The following is a 20,000-nucleotide window of genomic DNA, read 5'->3' on the forward strand; positions in this document are numbered from 1 at the left end:
AGACCAAGGAAGCTTGCATTGTGTTCTACAAATGTTTTAATTGTGGTCTGTCTGTCTGTCTGTCTGTCTGTTTGTCTGTCTGCCTGCCTGTCTGCCTCTGACTCTCTCAGTCTCTGTCTCTCCATCTTTACCTCCCTCCCTCACTCCCTCTCTCTCTCCCTCTCTTAGCTCAGGCTGGCCTCAAACATATTTTGTATCCAAGGCTGGCTTTAGATTCCAGATCACTCTTTCTACACCTCTCAAGTCCTGGGATTGTAGCCATGGGCTACCATGCCTGGCTGTAAATATTCTTATACAGTTTTTTCAGGTAATGTTTTCAAGGCTCACAAAACAGTTTATTCTGTGGAGATATTGTTGTTTTCTTTTATTGTCAAACATATTTCAATAGGAATAATGCTTTGTTGTTAATAAATAATGCTTTGTTGGCCATGTCAATTCCTAAAAGCCATTCTCTAATGTTAGCAAAAAAAAAAAAAATTGAGAATTTCTGCTTTGATGTGAAATTGTTGGGTCAAAGGAATGGACCTTTTAATCCTTTCAATAAATATCCTCCCATTAATACACAGAATACTTTTTCTCCTTATGTCACCTCTCCACTGGGAGAGAGCGCTTACCTTATTGTGATATAATAAAGTATACTTTAAAAACTGATAGGACAGAATTGGCACATTGTTCTCTACTGCATTTGCTTGAATTACTGGGCATGTGTGGATGCTGATATTCCTATGATAGGAATGTTTTCTGTACTGCATTTTCTTGCTTCTCACTTTGGTATGTTTTCCCAGCTACACTATTGCTCCATTTCCACGGGCATGCTTATCTTATTAACTTAATACAGATAAGAATTCTAACACAGAGCACGGCTTGGTGGATGTTGTGTTACCTAAGATGAACATTCTGTGTTCTAGTATCTCACTTCTGATTTGCAGAGTGTTCACAGAGTATAAGTTTGCTTTTCGTTTACATGGATACTCCTAGTGGGGTATTGTCCTTGAGGTCATTTAGGGACAAGGACTCTCTCTGTCTGCCCGTGGCCTTCCTATCCTCAAGGCCTATGTAGTTGTTTTCATTCTGTGGGAGGGTGGTGAAAGACAATCAGGGCATGTGGTAGAATTTTATGAGACAGATCAAGAGGCTCACTGTTCCATGGACTTGTGTTCTGCTGACTAAAACTCAATTCCATGGCCACACAGATGGGAAGAGAGAAAAGGGATGAAGGACATGCAAATACCTAGCCAGCCCTTACCCAAGCCTCCATACCTGAATTGGAAATATCTTTCCACATATCCTAATTGCATTCTGGGTTTCACGGTCACATTTTAATGTAGAATAACCAACATTTTTTGGATTATTTACAAAATCTAAACATGGAAAGGAAAATGTAGAATATTAATAAGAGGCTCATAGTTTTAATAGATCAGAAAGGTAAAGAAATGAAACAGTAGTGATTGAATAGAACTTAGTTTAGATGATACAGAAAGGATAGAAGTTGTTGAATAAAGAGACTTTGGTACCTAAGGAAGGTGTGGATGCACAGCATTTAGTCAGCATGTAAGAAAATGAAATGCACAAGGGCTTATACAGGGAATTTATGCCCAATCAACAAATTTGATGACTTATAAGAAGGACGTTTGAATGGAATAGCTAATAAAACTATACCTATGGAATAGAAAATATTTGAAAGTCATATATCTGATATGGCCTGCCTTTCTTTCTCCCTCCCTTTCTCCCTTCCTCCCTTTTCCTCCCTCCTTCTCTCCCGCCCTCCCTCCCTCCCTCCCCCTCTCCCCCTCTCTCCCTCCCTCTCTCTCTCTCTCTCTCTTTCTTTCTTTCTTTCTTTCTTTCTTTCTTTCTTTCTTTCTTTTGTCACTGTTGTTCTTTTTCAAGACAGGGTTTCTCTGTGTAGACCTGGCTGTCCTAAAACTCACTCTGTAGGCCATGCTGGCCTTGACCTCAAAGATCCACCTGTGTCTGCCTCCTGAGTGCTGGGATTAAAGTACTGTGCCATCTCCACCTGACTATATTTGCAAGTCAAGACAAGAAAGAAATCAGAGTAAGAAATGAACTACAAAGTCTCTAAAGACATATGGTCAGCTGATAGGTATATAGGAAGGTACTAAGCAATGAGAAGTAGAAATCAAAACTCTGTTAGATGCCATCTCTCAGAAACCAGAAGAAGTTGCTCTGGAGATAATGTAGACAAAGGGAGAAAGGACTCCATTGTCATGTGGCAAGAAGAGCATATTAATAAGCTCTTATGAATTAATTATGAAAAATGGCACCTGATTTTTCTAAAGAAATTAAACACAGAACTGCTTGTGACCCAGTGGACAGACACTCAAAGGAACTGAAATCTTATAGAATTTTGTAGTTTCATTTACATTGTAATGGTGCAATAATATGGAAACTGCCTGTGTCCTGTTGATGGGAACAGAAGTAGAAAAGAAGCTGTGGTGTTAATGCATATATATGATCATAATGAAATATTATTAACCCTCTAAAAGGAGAAGTTGAGTGTAGTAACATTGTCTATAATCTCAGCATTTGAAAGACTGGATTTTTTTGTTTATTTTTTTCTTAAGAATGTTTAGAATCACCATGCAAACTAAAGTTTTGGTAGGTCCAAAGAAATATTAAGGTTGTAACAACTGGCATGGTAAGAGCTAGCGAATGTGGGTGGCACTATTCTGTGGGCTGTGTGAGCCATGGATTGAGTTACTAAGAAGATGTGAGTTGGGCATGAGCATTCTTCTCCCTTCCTCCCTCCCTCCCTCCCTCCTTCTCTCCCTCCCTCCCTCCTTTTCTCCCTCCCTCCATTCCTCCCTCCCTCCCTCCTTTTCTCCCCCCTCATTCCCTCCTTTCCTTCCTCCCTCGCTTCCTGACCAGCAATGTGACCGGCTACTTCCAGCTCCTGTTGTCATGACATCCCACCCAGATAGTGCAAATCTCTTGAGACTATGGAGCAAAAAGAAATCTATCAATCTTTAAGTTGCTTTTGACAGGTGTTTTTCATAAAAAGAGTAACCAAGACAATAAGTGCAAATATCTTAGCTTGTTCTCTTGTTTCTCACAAACACAGGTGATTAAAGTTTACAGCGAGGATGAAACCAGCAGAGCGTTAGAGGTGCCCAGTGACATCACAGCTCGAGATGTTTGCCAGCTGTTGATCCTGAAGAACCACTATGTGGACGACAACAGCTGGACCCTTTTTGAACACCTGTCTTACACAGGCGTAGGTAAGGACACAGGATCTCTGCCTAATGGTTTTCCTGCTAGGTACAAAACCTACCAAATGGCAAAGACTTTCTTCCCATGCAGAAAAGTAGACAAATTATGTTGAAGGGTCCATGCCTCATTTAGGGCCATTAGTTTGTGGACAGAGAAGCCACAAAATAGAAACAAAGGCAGAAATACTGTATATTTTGTCATCCCCATTTAAATCATGACGGTACTAATAAAAGGACATCTTAAATCATGATGGAGATACATCCATTTTGGAACGAAACCATAGAGCAAAGTTTCATAGGCAAATCTCATAAAAACAGGAAAGCCTTTCAAGAAATCAGTAGAAAAAGATTTTGTTTTGTCTCCTTGTGAATTGGTTGGGAGTGTATGCTCTAATTTTTTTTTCTTAGAGAAATAAATAGCATTTTTATATACAGGACTTAAAAATAGCAATCTTTTAAAAATATTTAATGGGATGCATCTCTGGGTTGCGAATTGTGGGGAGAGTTTTAAACTGTTCTTTTAATTAAATACAAACTATTTATTGGCCTCTAGAGTGAGAACAGGGTTTGACAACAACTTTATTTTCTACTTTCTTCTTGTTGTAGGTACTAAGGTAGGAAGGAGCGCTTTTGCGTTTAAGTAGGTGAGAAGAAGGGAGTTAAGACAAACTATTTTATTCATTCAACTTTGCGTTAGCTTCATATGTTTGCCATTGACAAGTTACCATGAAGTTAGTTGCTTAAAACAATTTACTTTACCGTTTCATACCTCTGGACATATGAAAGCAAAACCTTTGGTTGAAATCAAGGTTTGTGTGCTTCCCTTGGAGACTCTAGGATAGAATATTCTCCTCCCCCCTGCTTCTTTCCAGCTTCTCACAGGCTACCAGTATTCCCTGGCTTGAAAGTACATTATTCTGATCATACTCTTTGGCCAGATACCCTAGTTCTCTTGTGTCTATGTTGAATCCCTCGCTTTTGGCCTAGCAGTGTTTAGGACTTCCTACATCACCTACAGCAGGGCCGTTATTTCAGATTCCCAACTTAATCATACCTGCAGAGTCTCATGGTTGCCTTTTGAGGGAAGATATTCAAGGTGCCACAAATGGCTTCTCTTTTTATCATATAACTGTTACTAAGCTATCATCAAAATGATTTCTCGTAGCTTACTATTGACATCCACGTACTTCCAATGTTTAATTTAGAGAACCATAGAGGAATTTTATACTACTCAAGGCAGTTTCCACTTTCTGACATAACTACTGAAGGATAAAATTTTACCTTTACTTCTTTTGTTCTGGGGTTTATATGCCAAAGAAGCATTTCAAAGCCAGGTCCAGTTCTGAAGGGAGATCTGCCTTTTCCTCATGAGATAGAATTGAGAAAAATGATGAAGACAACAGAGGTCTTTGGTTGACTTGCTTTAAAAAGACTCTTGGGTTGGGGAGATGGCTCAGTTAATAATGTGTTTGGGGTATTAATGTGATCTATACACCCACTTAGAAATCCAATGTGATTGCTCGAATTTGTAACCCCATTTCTAGCTAGGTGAAGACAGCAGATTCCTGAAGCTACAGGTCTAGATTGTTCTGCCAGCTTTAGGTACTAACAAGATGTCATCTAAAAAAAAAAGGACAGATCCATACTCTCTTGCCTCATATATGTGGTGCAGTGTGCTTATACACATACACTGTTTTGTGACTTTTCCTGGGTAGACATTCAAAAATTTCTCTTCATCCCAGAAAGGGAGCTGGCCATAGATAAAGTATCAATTCTACCAAAGCCACACTGGGAGGTCCAAAGAGTTGTGCTTACTTATTGAAATATGGGTCAGGGTTACTCACAGGAGCAGAAGTGTGGCCAGATGCATAATGAAAAAGCTGCAAAGCATGGCATTCTCTGTGACTTGCAAGGAACTTGACAGATCAGAGAATCTGGTCCAGGCAGCTAAGCCAGTCAGTTTCTTCCTGTCATCCTAGCTGCTCAGACTCTTCTCAGTTGTTTACTGCTTCCTGAACCTTAGGGCAGGGTATGGGGTAGGGGTAGGTTGTGAATCTTGAAGGTTTCAGGAACTTCCTCAGATTTGTGAGTTGTTTATTTCCTGAGTCTCCAGATCCTATCTCCAGGAGGGTATATTTCATTTTGGAATAAATTGTTATACAGGATACTGGCACAGACAGCATCTTGAAGATCCCTGGGGACAGACACATGTATTGTTGCATCCTGGTTTTGACATTTGTGACAACAAAGCGGAAACAAAATACCCTCTGAGAATACCTGAATTCTGAAGGTGGGCTAGTGGCATCTCTTGCCTCCACTAAACATTGGCTTTTCCCATTGACACTTATGATAAACTTAACTTCTGCTTTTGATAATTAATCTCCAAGAAGGCTAATTCCCAGTAGGTACACAATGTGCTTCTTTATGCCATATTCCAAATAACTTCATTGCCTATTCATCTCTTAACATAATAAATAAATGCTGTATTTTATATGTTTATCTTTTTTTCTTTCATCTTAGGGTACTTTGGAAACATTTTGTATTATAGTCGATATAATTTATGTCTGAGAAAAAGCTTCAAAATTCAGAAATAAAAATGTATCCTGTAAACAAAGGCATCATGTGCACAAAAACCTGCCAAGTATTTATACTAAGGAATGAAACACACTTTTAAATGCAAAATCTTAAAATAGAGCCTTTGAACTAATTGTGAGCTCCAGACTAAATTTAAACTTTTAGGCATTGTTAGGAATGTGCTTCTTCATGACTTCATGCGTTTTCTAGATATTGCTGAGATAAAGTCAAAATACCTGAATATCATCTCCTAGATTCATGAGTCACATGTCAGGTCAAAGGTTATGAGAAAGACATTTTCTTGAAGACTTTCACTGCATTGATTGTCTTTTGGCTTTATTATAGCTGAGGTTACATATCCAAACAAAGTAGTTGTAAACACTAATTTTACCTGAGCACTAAATGATTTATCAGTTGATGAGGAGGCAGAAATAATTTTGGGGTATGTGGTCTATGGTCTTCCTCAGCATAGGATGCAGGCTCTTGGTCGTGTTTGCATTGGAGACCCTTATCAGTGTTCCCTGCATCTAATGGTGGTGGTGGAATGAGTTTATGTTTGTTCCCTGAATAGGGTGTAAAAGGAAGGAGGTAGTATTGGTCATTACACACACACACACACACACAAACACATGCACACATGCATGCATGCACATCCACATGCACACACGAAAGGCTATGGTTCTATTTCAGAATCCAGGATCCGGTGCCCACTAGGCAAGTCCTATACCAAGAGCATGTATTCCTCATCATGAAAAATATTTCTAATCACAAGAATAAGCAGCTCCCTGAACATAATTGAGAAACAGAGATTCCAAATTAAATATAAATAATTTCACAACATTGAGATGACGTCTAGCATTTTAAGACTCTAGATATTTTCTCTGCCTACTCCATCACTTTCACTATGTAATCCAAGTTAGCCCCAAATTTGCCATCATCCTCCCTCAGCACCTCCAGGCCTGGAATTACAGGTGTTTTCCTGCACCATTGAGTTTGTGTGTTGTTTTAGCATAGTTGTTACTTGTATTTGGTTGAATAAACTATTTTAGCCCACTGAAATGTGATTTGTGGAACTTTTAGGCCTCTCCTTTCAATTGAAAATTAGGAAGTCTTCTCTTCCTTGGTTGCCTTTCCTGAACACTCCAGCATCTATTCACAGATAGCCTTTTTTTTGTGTCTTGAAACTTTGAACCCAGTACCAATGTTTCATTCTGGTGCCAGCTCAGTAGCCAGTTCTTTTTCTGTCAGTTAAAGGATTAAAAGACAGAGCTGGGGACCACTGAGTCTACAGGGCTTTAAGTTTTTATCTGGACTTAGGGTGGCCAACGACTTGGTTCCCCAGTCCTTTATCATTTAACATTGTCTGGGGCACCATCGTGAAGCAGGGGCGAGTCTCTGTCTCTGCAGCTGCTGATTGGCTGGGCTGAGACTGGGTGCTCCCAGGATTTCTGCTCTTGGCAGGTAACAGCTACAGAGAGACCCACCACATGCAGGGAAAAAGAGCTTTGCTCTGGAGGAACAGAAACTCATCCTGGGGACAAAAGAGCCACGCCACAAAGAAAGAGAAGCACTGCATGTCACTGAGGTGGATTCTCCTACCCCGAGGCCCATGGCCTCAATATCCTATACCCAAAATATATACTCCTGGGAATTTTAATTAGCTAAATCACTGAGGGCAAGCACATGTCCTCATTCAGGTTTATGTCTTTGAATTGTCCAGTGGTGGTGTATAGTATGACAGAGTTCTGATAATGTAGTTTTACACACACCAATTTTAAAATGTCACTGTTAAAGTCCCAGCTCTGTACTTTCCTTGCCAGCCACTGGATGTCACTATAGTTCCCCAGATGGAGTCCTGTGCTGTCACAGTGGAGCTGGTGTGTGTGTGTGTGTGTGTGTGTGTGTTTGTGTGTTGGGTGTGGCATCAGGTTCAACTCCTCTGGAACTTAATGGGATCCATGTTTGTCTTGCTCCCATTTGGATTCCTAATTGAAGCCGTGGTAGAAGGCAGCGGCAATTAATACAATACCTCGAGCGCATACCTACACAGTCTTCAGGAAATAAAAGGATTAATTGTGTTTTAGTATCGTTGCTACAGCGGCTGAGATTTCCATTGTGAATACTACTGTGGAGTGGCTTTAATAAGCAGAATGAATGACCAGAGGCTTTTAATGAAACCATTTTACAATGTGCAGTCATGTCCATAGCATCTCTCAAAGCCAGGAGGAGTTGTGCAGTGCGGTCAGCTTGCTGCTACCTGCTCTGAAGCTATGACTGAACATTTTTTCCCCTTTTTGTTTCAAACAAAAGAGTCTCAGCATTTCCCCTGTTGACTGGAGTCGATATGCAGTTGCGCTTTCTGTGCTGTTTATAACTTAGCAGTTTTCAGAGTTCCAACTACTCTTGTCACCACCCAGAGCTTCAGTTGAAGCCCACAGGACATGTTCTGGACATGGCATCATGTGCCTTGACCTCCTGTATTCTCAGATGTGGTGTCTTGACAACACAAAGTAGGGACATGGGAATTAAACTGCATCTGGGGTTTTTGACAGGTTCCCAGAGCTGTCTGAATTCCAGCTGTCTCCCACTTCAGGTATTATGGTAGCCTCACAGCCGGCCCTCTCCCAATTGTGTACCAAGTTTATTCATCTGGGTGTGGCCCTGAGTCTTTATAGTTTTATTCACTGTCATTTTTGGGGCCCAGAGTGCCTGCCTAACCCAGTCTGCACAGGCTGTGTCTCACCTCTTGCTCCTCACAGCACCCCTAAATCCTCTACACGTGAAGTGTGGGCATATTATTGCACACACTGGTTGCCTCTTCCTTCCCTTGTTTGTGCTGCTAGTATTCTCAGATTCCTTCTTTATCTAGCTACCTGTTTGGCTACCTAGGGCTGTTACTTTAGTACCTTTAGCTTTTTCTTACAAAATATTCATGCCAACAAGGTAGATGTGAGCCCTTTCTTCAGTAGCTGTCTAGGCTGACAGCTAACCTAATGACACATGCCACCAAATACCCAGTCTCATGTGGTATGGTCATCCTTTGTGTATGAGATGGGGTTGGTTAGGTTGGCTTACTACTTTTCCACATTCCTAGCCTGAGCCACGACCCCTCTTCTGGACTCCATGGGAACCCGTATTCATATTCATTCTCATTCATTCTCTCTCTCTCTCTCTCTCTCTCTCTCTCTCTCTCTCTCTCTCTCTCTCTCATTCTCTCTGTGGGTGTGTGTATTACACATATAATAAAAAAAGCCAAAAATCTTAAAATTGACTGATTTTTGACAAAACATATATAGATGATAGTGATGGTTGAAAAAAACCATGAATAAATGCAGTATTCCCTAAATTTTATGAGAAATGTTTATATATTCCCTCATACAGACCTGTAGAAAAAGCAGGAGAGGAATGGTTTCTGCGTATCCCTGGTTGGTAGATTTAGAGACTGATTGTGATGACCAATATCCTGTAACATCTTCCCCAAGGACGTAGCACAGGCCTCTTCCTGGAGTCTCAAGCAGGGACAAACACCTTCTTAGCTGCTTTAACTGTTTTTTTTTTTTTAAACAACCATCTTAATAATGATATCGTTGTTAAAATTAGATAGTACTTCTATGAAAGAAGGGACTCTGCCTATGCCTATGTCTTCATAACCAGGTTCAAAGACAAATTCATATGTTTTGAATTCAGTTGTACCAAATTGTTAGGTGCTTGTTTATACCCAATAATTAAAAGTGCATCTTACAAAGTCCGGTGAAGAAAGGCTTGGAAAACACACCAGAGAATCCACAGTCTGAGACGGATACTTATTCCTTCTCTCAAGTATGTGCCTGGTGGCTTGCAGTTTATGGAGGGTGTTAGTAACTGCTCCATATGCTTTCCTGGTTCACTGGAGACAGCATACACACAAGCCTTGAAAGAAAAATGAGTCTTTCTGTGGGTGTAAGTTGCCATTGTGGATCTGAGTTAATGAGTAGCTTATTTTGCTTTGCTGAGACATGAATTTAAAGGTCTATGAGCCTTCAATGTAAACCATAATTTTCCTCAGGGAGTTAATCTCACTCAGGATTATCTGCGGGTTTTTGGTGGTCTTAAGTAGCATTCTCTGGTTAAGGCTTCCTTTAGAAATTGAGGCCCAGTTTAATCCTTTGCTTCTCAGATTTGGGGTTTGTTTTGCTTGGTCAGAGGCTGTTCATTTTGATTTGGAAATAAGATTGACAAAATATAGATGGTTTCAACCCAGCTCTGGGAAATACAAGGGACATTTGTGGCCTGGAGTTTCCGCAACAATGGTGTAGGAAGACTGTTTCCTGGGTGCATTAGAGGTAAAAGCCACTTTGTTTCTTCTGTTATCAAGTGATGAGAAGAACAGGGGCTCGGCTTCTATTTGAGCCCAGATACAGCGCTTTTAGTAGATTCAGGGAACAAATCCAGGCAGAAGGTCACAGGTGAGCTCTTCCATTCTTGGCGGATTGAAGTTTCTTAAAAGACTTTCAACTTAAATCAACAGTTTCAGAAGACACTTTTCTTTTTCTTCTCTTAAAGAAAAAGTTCTCGAAAATTAAACAGAAAACAGATTTATTTGGTAACATTTTTTTTCTAACTGCAAAACCCTGTGGATAAGTTAAAAAACAACCAAAAAAAAATGTAAAACAACAGGAAGTTCTCATTTTTGTTGTAAACATTTAAAATCCTTCGAAGCTTTTCTTCCCCTTTCATATTCTTACTGACTGTGTTGAAGTAATTTAAGGAGACATTCCTGCTGGTTTTTAACTTACATATGAGTGATGTTTGGTGATTACGATTCACTTTCCGGTTTCTGAAAATAACTTCAGACTTTTTTTTAAAAAAATAAGTTTAAGTAGTTATTGGTTAGGCATTTAAAATGGTGGGCAGTATAGCATTTGGGAGTGAAATGATTTTTAAACTTGTGTCCCTGTTGAGTGTCCTTTTGAGTGACTCTGACCAAATGCCTATCCACTTAAAGCAGAAGGTCTTAATTTTGGCTCACGGTTCTGGATGGTTCCATTCACAGTCCCTTTATCCCACGCTTCTGTGGTGTAGTGAGCAGGCCGTCATGGCTGCAGGAGCCTGTGGAGAAGGAAGGGAGACAGAAAGGGACCAGGGGCAAGATGACACCACTGTTTCCAGTGACCTGTTTGCTCCAGTTGGGTGCCACTTTCTAACACTTCCAAAATGTCCCAGAATAACACCACCAACTGGAAGATCAAGTGTTCAACTCCTGAGCCAGAATGGATCATTTAATAATTCAAACCATGGTTACAACTGAAAACTTTTAGGAACATTTTAACAGAATATTTAAGTTGTTTTTTATGAAGTTTAAAAAAAATAACCCAGAAAACAAGGCCTTTAAAATAACAGAGATGGATCTGTGTGAACAGCACTTATGACTGTTGCTTGAATAGTGACTCAAAGGTCAGAGTTCATGCTGGGTTTTGAATACCTTATCAAAATTTATGTTTTAGAGAATTAATGGGTTCTTTTTTTGTATTTTAAAATCTGGGGGTACTTAGAAGGAAAACTTAGTTGGCTAAAATTTGTTTGGTTTTAGAATATGAAGAAGGACATTCATGAGAAGAATTCATTAGGTGCCCAGGGAACTGCTATTTGCCTCTTTGTGTTGTTAGGTCCTGGTAGCATGGATATGACAGTGCCTACACTTTCACACTGGTGTTCTGAATGTTTCCCTTTCTCTATACATGACCCATCTTCCTTTCAGGACTATGCTTCAGCATCTCTCTGTTGAACGTTATGACTAGTCACGCCTGTATATAGTGAGCTATTTCACTAAAAGAAAACAAATCCTGTAAGCTGTGGTTAGCTGATTATCAGTGGTCTGTGGAAGGGCTATTTAGATCTCTGGAGTTGTAGTCCTTAATGGAATGAAATTGACTGGGGGATGGTATGCAACAGTGCATCTAAATTGAGACGCTGAATTACGGATGTATAAAGAATATCTAATGTGGTATGTTTTTTAAAAGCCAAATTCCACGGTAAGAAAACTTCATTGCCAGACTTGTACATGGGGTAAAAAACATAGCTGAGTTCAGCCCCATGGAATTTTACTGGCTTTGTCTATATGATTTGGAGCCAGATCATTTCTTTAAATGAATAGAGAAAGTATATTTTGCATTATTAAATACAGTCTTAAGCTTTGATTGCCCTTTGATAGCATTTTTCTTAATATTGTGGGGAGTTTTTTTTGTAATTTCATTATTTGCATTATTGAAATATTCAGTACTATAGATCTGTGAAATTTTCTGAATTATTTTTTGCTTATCCTTTCTTTACAAATTTATATTCTAGCTGTGGTGTATATGTGTGTGTGTGAGTGTGTGTGTGTGTGTATGCAGGCATGTGCTGACAACAAAAACCCAGACTACATTCTACTCAGTGACCATACTCACCACACAATATTCTTTAGTTTCTTATTCGTGGTGGCCATTCAAATACTGCTTGGTATTTTTCTAACCAATTTTTTATTTAAATTAGAATGCATCCCAAACTCAAATGATCTAAATTACTTTTATGGAAGGTTAAGATTAGATAACTCAAAATCTGGCTTTTATTGCTATTCTTCTTACATTCAGAACATGATTGTGTATTTTCAAAAGATTAGCAAATATTAACTGCACACATTTGAAAGTAAAAACAAAATTAATAATAAAAACTCTAGGAAATGAGAGCAAGTGATACTTTTCCTGTTTATAGAGTTAGGACTTGCTGAGATGCAGGGAGTGTGTCTATTGTAGGAAATTCTATGCAGGAGGAAGCAGTACAATGCAGGAGAGAAGCCATCTTGGACCAGGCAAGAGGGCTCAGTCAACCTGGGAAACTTGGCTACCTTGAAAACAGAAGCATAAACTTGCTCATTAGATTATTAAAATAATGTCATTAGGATTCTATAACAGATTACCAGAAACTTGATGAACCATCCAATGGAGGTGTGCATATCTACAATTCTGGAGGGTCACATTCCTCCGAAGGGATCTAAAGGGAACCTGACCCTTGATTCCTCTAGGTGCAGAATGCTGCTGATGTTTCTTGGCTTGTAGTCCTATTGCTTAATCTCTGTTTTGCATGTCTATATCACAGACATGCATTATGCTCTATGCTGTCTACTTCAAATCCCCTTCTGTCTGTGGTTTCAAGGATGCTTACAGATGGATTGACAGATTATTCTTTATTTCCCAACTCTATATGCTTGTCATTAGACATCTGCAAATGCTTTTTCATGTAAGATAACATTTGTAGGTTTTTGGAGTTAGGCCATCATATCTTTAGGGACATTATTCAGTCTTCTTGGGGGTATTATAAAAATTAAATATGGTAGCATGTTCACAGATTGAGACATGCAGAGTAGTAATTTCTTTCTGTAACTGGAATGAAATTTGGACCCTGTATTTCCTGCCTTTAGAAAAGCAGAGAAGTTAACCTTATAGTATTTGTGTGCAGATTCTTCTTTTGGGGTCAATAAGTCAGATTCTGCTGGTGAGTTGCCTCTGGTTTAAAGTGCTTATATTCGACAACTGAGACCATGTTTACCTTTTCAGCATCCTGGTGAGGCACTTCATTCTCAACCAAGGTATCTGTCTTATCCACTGTCTTCTTCATGTCCTAGAATCTCTTGCTTGTCTCACACTTCCTTTCTAAAAAGCATAAAGCCTTTTAAGCCTGGGGTCTTTTCATAGCTCTCCCATCTTCTCTCTGGGGACTTAATGCTCTCCTACCCTTTCCCCATACTGGGAGGCTGTGAGCTTGTCATTGCCCTCAGTTCTTGCTTCTGTTTGATACACGAAGTTTTGAGGATTTTTTTTTTTTTAAAATGCAAGCCTATGGTTCAACCCACTCAGCACATCTCAACTTTTGGGGACCCTGATACCCTGAAAGTACTCCTGCTCCTAAAGTAGACCAGACTTTACTCTTTCTCATTCATTATTCTCTTACCTCTAACTCTAAACTCATAATGGATGATGGATCCCTGTATGGGGCAGCAGAGGACCATGATTCTTTCTAAGCAAAAGATTGGTTAAATCTATATTGAATCTTAACCATCAAGAAAATGTCTATCTGTTGCTTTTCTCTCTCTGTGTTGATATACATACAGGGGGTGGCATAAGCTCCTTTCTTGTTTTTGGAAAAGGGAATTGTACTGAGAAGCACAGGTTGCTGAAAGCCAGCAAATGAATCATTGTTGTCACCCTGAATTTCTTTCCCTGGCAGAATATTTTCCCTGCAGTTACAAAGAATATAGGAACAGACTCAGGACATACTACATATACTCATTTTAGCTTGGAAGCACCAGCTAAGGTTTGTGGGAAAGATAAAGAGAGGACAGTGGTATTCAGAGACTGCTAACAATACCAGTTTTGTACTGTAGTTCATTGATCTCTGGGTCTCACCCACTTGTGGCTCAGTTTACCAGTTCCTTCTTACTAGTACAATCTTTCCAAGTGCAGTAAGAGAAGTTGGCTGTCTCTCATGGCTTGTCCTTCTTTTTCACACTTTTGGAGTATTCCTTCTGATCCCACTGCTTAGATTTTCAGGATGTATCGAGATAGTGCCCACTTTCTTTTATTCTTTCTAAATTTTTCTCCCTTGATTTTATTTTTAAAAAGAAACCCACTATTACCATGTTAATCTCCTCTACATCATCTCTGCCATGGTTAACTCCAATTAACCTCCTAAATGGACTTTGTGTTAAAAATCAGTTCTACACTCAACAGCATGTGTGATACTATTCAAACCTGTCATTATACTGTCTCCTGTAACTCCTGTAAGTCCATGGAGGATGGGGTTTCAACCCCACCCCTACTGTCTCTCCTACCTCTAGAAGCTCTTCTGGTGCTGTCCTGTCACTCACTCAGCATCAGTCATGCTAACCTGGATGCTGGGCTTTAAACATCCCAGCCATGTCCTCTCACCCCAGGGGCCCCCTTTTTCCTCTGCTGCCTGTGTTTGGCTCTGGCCTTTTTCTTGGCATCTTTGCTGGAAGATCACCCTCTCCACCAGTATTTCTCTGTAAAGCCACTAGAAATGGACTCTTTCCCTTGCTTGTTACACATTATATCTTCTTTGCTTCACGTTTTTCTGTTGAGTTTATTGCCATCTTTAAAAGGCTCACATTTGATTGTCATTTTTTTTTCTGGTTTTGTCCATTTTAAAACTCCCAGGTCCAAGTAGAACATTGAATCCATGCAGGTCTTTCGAGACAGTTAGATTGGAGAGATGAGTGGATAAGGTGTAATTGACAGGTCTTGTAGTTTTATCTCATGTGAAATAGAAATTGATATACATCTTGGGCACAGATGGCTTAGGACAACTGCCATGACACCAGTGTTCAGACTGGAGGTAGAGTTCAAAGAGCAGCTGGAAGTTTAGGGATTAATAAAGAGGTTCTATGAAAGAAGTTGGAGGTCCATTGGAATGGTGACATTGGTAATGGTCTTAGGTGCCACATGGAGACCCTGCAACTGATAGTTGGAACTATCAGGAATAAAGGATACAGAGTGGGAGATTAAAAAAAAAAGATGCAGAAGGGACTAGTAATTTTATACTTCTTTAGGAGATTATGGCCAAAATGATATTAACAGTCACAATGATAAGACTTTCAGAAGTATAAGTACTTCTGGGTTTGAAAGGAAGATAACTGTAAGTATAGTAGCCAAACTATTATATTGAGTTCGAATAGCATAAGTAAAATTGACCATCTTAATCAATGTAACTATGCAGTTCAGTGGCCTTATGTGCAGCATATGCGCCATGGAACCATAGCCCCATGGAACCATAGCTCCATAGAACCTACATTTCTCTGCAGAACTCTCTCTTTTCACAATGAAACTCTTTCCTACTTAAACAATAATGCTCTCTCTAGCCTCATATCTGGCCTTGGAAACTGCCATTCTACACTCTGTTAGTGTGCATCAGAGTGTTCTTGGTACTTTCTATGGGTCATACAGTGTTTGCCTTTTATGTCTATCTGATTTCACTTAGTACAGAGTCTTTAAGATTTACTCCTAGTTTAGTGTACATCACACTTTCATTTCTTTTAAGGTTGATTTTCTATGTTGTGTATATATTCACCTCCTACCCCATAGACATAGTATTGTTTTTGCTTTTAGGTACAAATATCTTCTGGAATCTTAATTTTCTCATCTTGGGACTTAGAGCCAGATATGGAATAGGGAGGTTCATTAAATGATTGTTCCATGCCTACTGGTTTGAAAAATTAGGGTGTGAACCTTTGCTTTCAACAAATTGTACTCACGAGGTGGAGATCTACTAGCACTGGGGAAAGCCATTTTAGGCTGAGATTTCCCTTTAGAGAATTGGGTGCATGAGGCAAAAAGAGTGACTTCATGTAAAGGAGACAGGGAAGAGAAGGCCAAGTCTGAGTTTTAGGAAAGGTAAGCCGTGAATGGAATTGGTCAGTGAGACAGAAACAAAAGTATCTAATCCAACTAAGACCAGAATTCTGCTTGTCCATGAGTACTTATTGCAACTCATCTATATTCATTGAGATGGATTCCTTTTCAAAGAATTTAAGGGTGATTGCTTACAAGAGTTCCTTGTAGTATGTCACAGATCATGTCATGCATGTTTCTGAGATGCTCATTTTTTTTTCCCAAAAGGTCCTAAGAACATGTTAAGAATAGAGGAGATCATGTTCCTTTCTTAGCTATTTTGCACTTTCTTTTCTGCACTGGCAATTTCATAATCAAATTTTCCTGACTTTTTACTTAAGAATAAGATACACTAAGAACATTCAGCACATCCCATGGGACTATCTTGATGACTTTTCAGACACTGCATGTTCCTGAGTAACTAACATCAATGGGAATAAACAGAATTGTGAATTCACCCAGTTGCTTCCCATTTGCCACACTTCCTAGCCACATAGATGGATTTTCCCCACATTGAACCTTGTGTAAGAAGGATCATGCAATAGACATCTTTGTTCCTAAGAGATTTCAGTTTGAGATTATTGTAGAATGTACTTATTGTGTGCTCTTATAAAAATCATTCTCATGTCAAGGAGTATATGGGTAGTTTCTAGTTTGGGGCTGTTATGAATTCTGCAATCACAAACACCATCACTGTTTGCATTGCAATAGACATCTTGCAGGTTATGTTTGAATTCTTTAATGTTGCCATTGCTGGGTTCACTGAAATCCTTTTCTATTAAGTACTTTCCTACCTTACTTAATTATCTCCATTGTTAATTCAGGATCTATTTTTCTTAAATTAGGTTTGAAAGTATAAAGTGCCAAGAGGAATTGAGCTTCATAAGAAACTGTATCCACTTGAGTGGAAATTTCCTCTTTAAAGCATCTATTTTAATTTCTTCAGCTACCCAGATTATGTGTCTTAAATGCATAGTGAACCTGTCAAAATTTTTCATCTCTTAATGAGGTGAATTGTTCAAACCTGGAGCAAATATTTTAATTTTGGCACCATGATGAGTTAAAGGAAGAATAGCTCTCATGTCTTAATACAGATTTGTTATCAAACTTATACTGTAATTTGCATAGTAATAAAAGGAGTATGAGAATTAGCAAAAATGGCATTTGTGATATTTTTATGTAATTTTCCTTTTAGATGACTGCTTTGGTATAAAAGTCGATGTAATAATTCTGAATTGAACAGAAACCTTGCCAGTGTAGATATTTAAGAATTGAGATGAAGCTTGCTGTTTAATAATACATTGTGAATGATACATCATTTACTTTATATGTTTGCATGCTGATGCATTTGTGTGTATTATCACGTTCATCTGTTGAACTATTTATGTGTCTGTCAACACACTCATTGAAATATTCTCACAGAAAGAACAGTAGAGGATCATGAGTTGCTGATTGAAGTGCTGTCTCACTGGGGGATGGAAGAAGACAATAAGCTGTATCTTAGAAAGAATTATGCCAAATATGAATTTTTCAAGAACCCAACGGTGAGTAGATTCTCTGTTAACAGTTATGGAATTAAATGAGTCACTTGGTTTTCATGTGCAGAAGAACATTGTTATAAATAAAACAGAGCTAGTTGCTTTGGATTTGTGATCTGAGGTCCTATTTTAACAATGATGAATTAACATGATGCCTGGTAGTTTACATGCACAGATAAAACACTAAATTTAACATTATTGGCAAACTCTGAATGGAGATGAATTTGTTTATTTAATTTCTAAATATTGGAAAACCAACTTGGAGATTTACTATTTCTTCTCTTTCCCGCCATTTAAGACACAAAGCCAAAGAAATGTTATATTTGCTTTAGAAAATGAATTGTATTGGTCCCTAAGTGTTTTCCACATTACTGTTTAGTATACTTCATAGAATTAAGGAAAGTAAGGCATTTTCTAAAGTAAATTGGTGATGGTTGTGAGCATTATAGCTTTGCCAGGCATTTAAGACTGATGTGTATCTTTCTTTAAATTATTTTATTCTCAGTGCAGTAACTGCTGAACTAGGTAGATATGAGGTAAAGCACAGCACACCACCTCGTAAACACTCCCTCCATTACAGTTTTCTTCAAAAGAAAGTAAACGCATGTTATCCTAATGAAGTCTGGCGATCCAGAGAAGTCAGAATCACCTCTGGGCTCATTATTTTAAATTGTTTTTGTCTCTGCAGCTGTGGTGTATTTTTATACTAAGTTTTGGATAATTGGATTGAAACGATCCTTTATGAAAAATATATGATACACACCATAATAGAATATTTTCAAACCCTAGAAGACCTCTTATGTTCTCTTTTATTGTAACTTATTAATAGAAACATAATGGGTTGATCTTTGACAAAGAAAATGAGAGTTCTAATAAAAATGAAATAGAATTAGATTTGAAGGAAAAGTATATTCTTCCTGAGAGCCTTTATGAAGACATTCATTTAGAAGTTATATTTAAGGAATTATGGCTTAGTGTACAATTTTTATCTTATGTATTTTTACTTAAAGCTCGCCATTCGTTGCTGTCGATCTGTGTAGGGGTTCTTGACTGGGGGGTGATGTGATTGTGTGGGGAGCTGCTTTTTATGTAATTAACACAGGATGAGTGGGAGAGCAGCTGTGAGGTGAGGTTAGAAGCTAACTGTCCAACATCTCTAGCACACAGCTCAGCTCCAACAATGCAGTTTTTCCACCACAGTGTTAGTAGACGGTTGTTGACAAATCCTCTCCTGGAGGAAATACAGTAGAATATATGTTTCCAAACTTTTCTTATCATGAAATTTACCTTGGGGAGCCCCAGAACTTATTAAAAACACACACTTCAAGACCTGTCCAAACCTACTGAATCAGAAAAGTAAAGAATGAAGCTTGGGGAATTTCTATTTTAAACAACTTCCTGGGGTAAATTTTATGATTAAACAAGATTGGAAAAATAGTAGGTAGAAATGAGTGGCCTTTTAGCTTCTCAGCTGAGTCTTGGCTGGTCAGTGTTCTGGGCTATGACCTTTGACACAACCTTTGCCCCTTAATTCTATGAGTCTTGACTTTGTGCAGTGGGTCAGGACTCCTGCAGTACCTGGTAGGGTGGTTACAGGACTGAAGAAAGAGATTAGAGCAAACTCACTTGAAACTCAAGGGGTGAGATTTCTCCATATTATTGCCATGTCTGCTGATCTTTGCACTGTCACCTGGGTTCATAAGGAGGTCATGTAATTTAGGTTTAGGAATGGCATTTTACAAATCACTTTGTGGGGACTTAAGACATGTTGGTTTATAAATGTTTTGCTTAGGTTACTATATTGGTGATCAAAGAACCTTGCCTGGCCTAGGTTTGAGATTAATTTATCTTTGGTCAGTATTTCTTTCCAGAGCACATGGTGTCTTTTACAACTGAAACGAATGGTGACAGATCCCCTCCACAGATCCTGCAGGTAAAATGTTTTCATTAAAATATGTAAAAATACAAAAATTAAAACTCTAATTTTTTTTTTTTGCTATAAGACTTTTTTTGACCAGAGTTTGAAATGTTGCAGCCTACATGATTCATTTTTCCTGAAGATAAAAAGGAAAAAAAAAACCTGGATAAATAAATAATTTACTAAATTACTCAATGACATTTTCTTCCTGATTGGAAAGATTTTTCAATGTTTAAAGATGTCTTCCATGACAAAAACCTTATATGTGATTTCAATCTCTCTCTCTCTCTCTCTCTCTCTCTCTCTCTCTCTCTCTCTCTCT

At 38.7% G+C, this 20,000-nt stretch overlaps 1 protein-coding gene across 2 annotated transcripts in view; it reads left to right on the plus strand.

Annotated features, from left to right (window-relative positions):
- Grb14 (growth factor receptor bound protein 14) overlaps positions 1–20,000 on the plus strand; it is a 104,546-nt gene that overhangs the window by 64,843 nt on the left and 19,703 nt on the right. For both annotated transcript variants that reach the window (XM_028769200.1, XM_028769201.1), the window contains 3 exons: positions 3,080–3,236; positions 17,645–17,766; positions 19,619–19,693. In XM_028769200.1, the coding sequence (XP_028625033.1) occupies positions 3,080–3,236; positions 17,645–17,766; positions 19,619–19,693 (354 nt within the window). The remainder of the gene's footprint in view (positions 1–3,079; positions 3,237–17,644; positions 17,767–19,618; positions 19,694–20,000) is intronic.

The sequence above is a fragment of the Grammomys surdaster genome, unplaced genomic scaffold, assembly GCF_004785775.1.
Source record: "Grammomys surdaster isolate TR1022 unplaced genomic scaffold, NIH_TR_1.0 191, whole genome shotgun sequence".
Taxonomy (NCBI): domain Eukaryota; kingdom Metazoa; phylum Chordata; class Mammalia; order Rodentia; family Muridae; genus Grammomys; species Grammomys surdaster.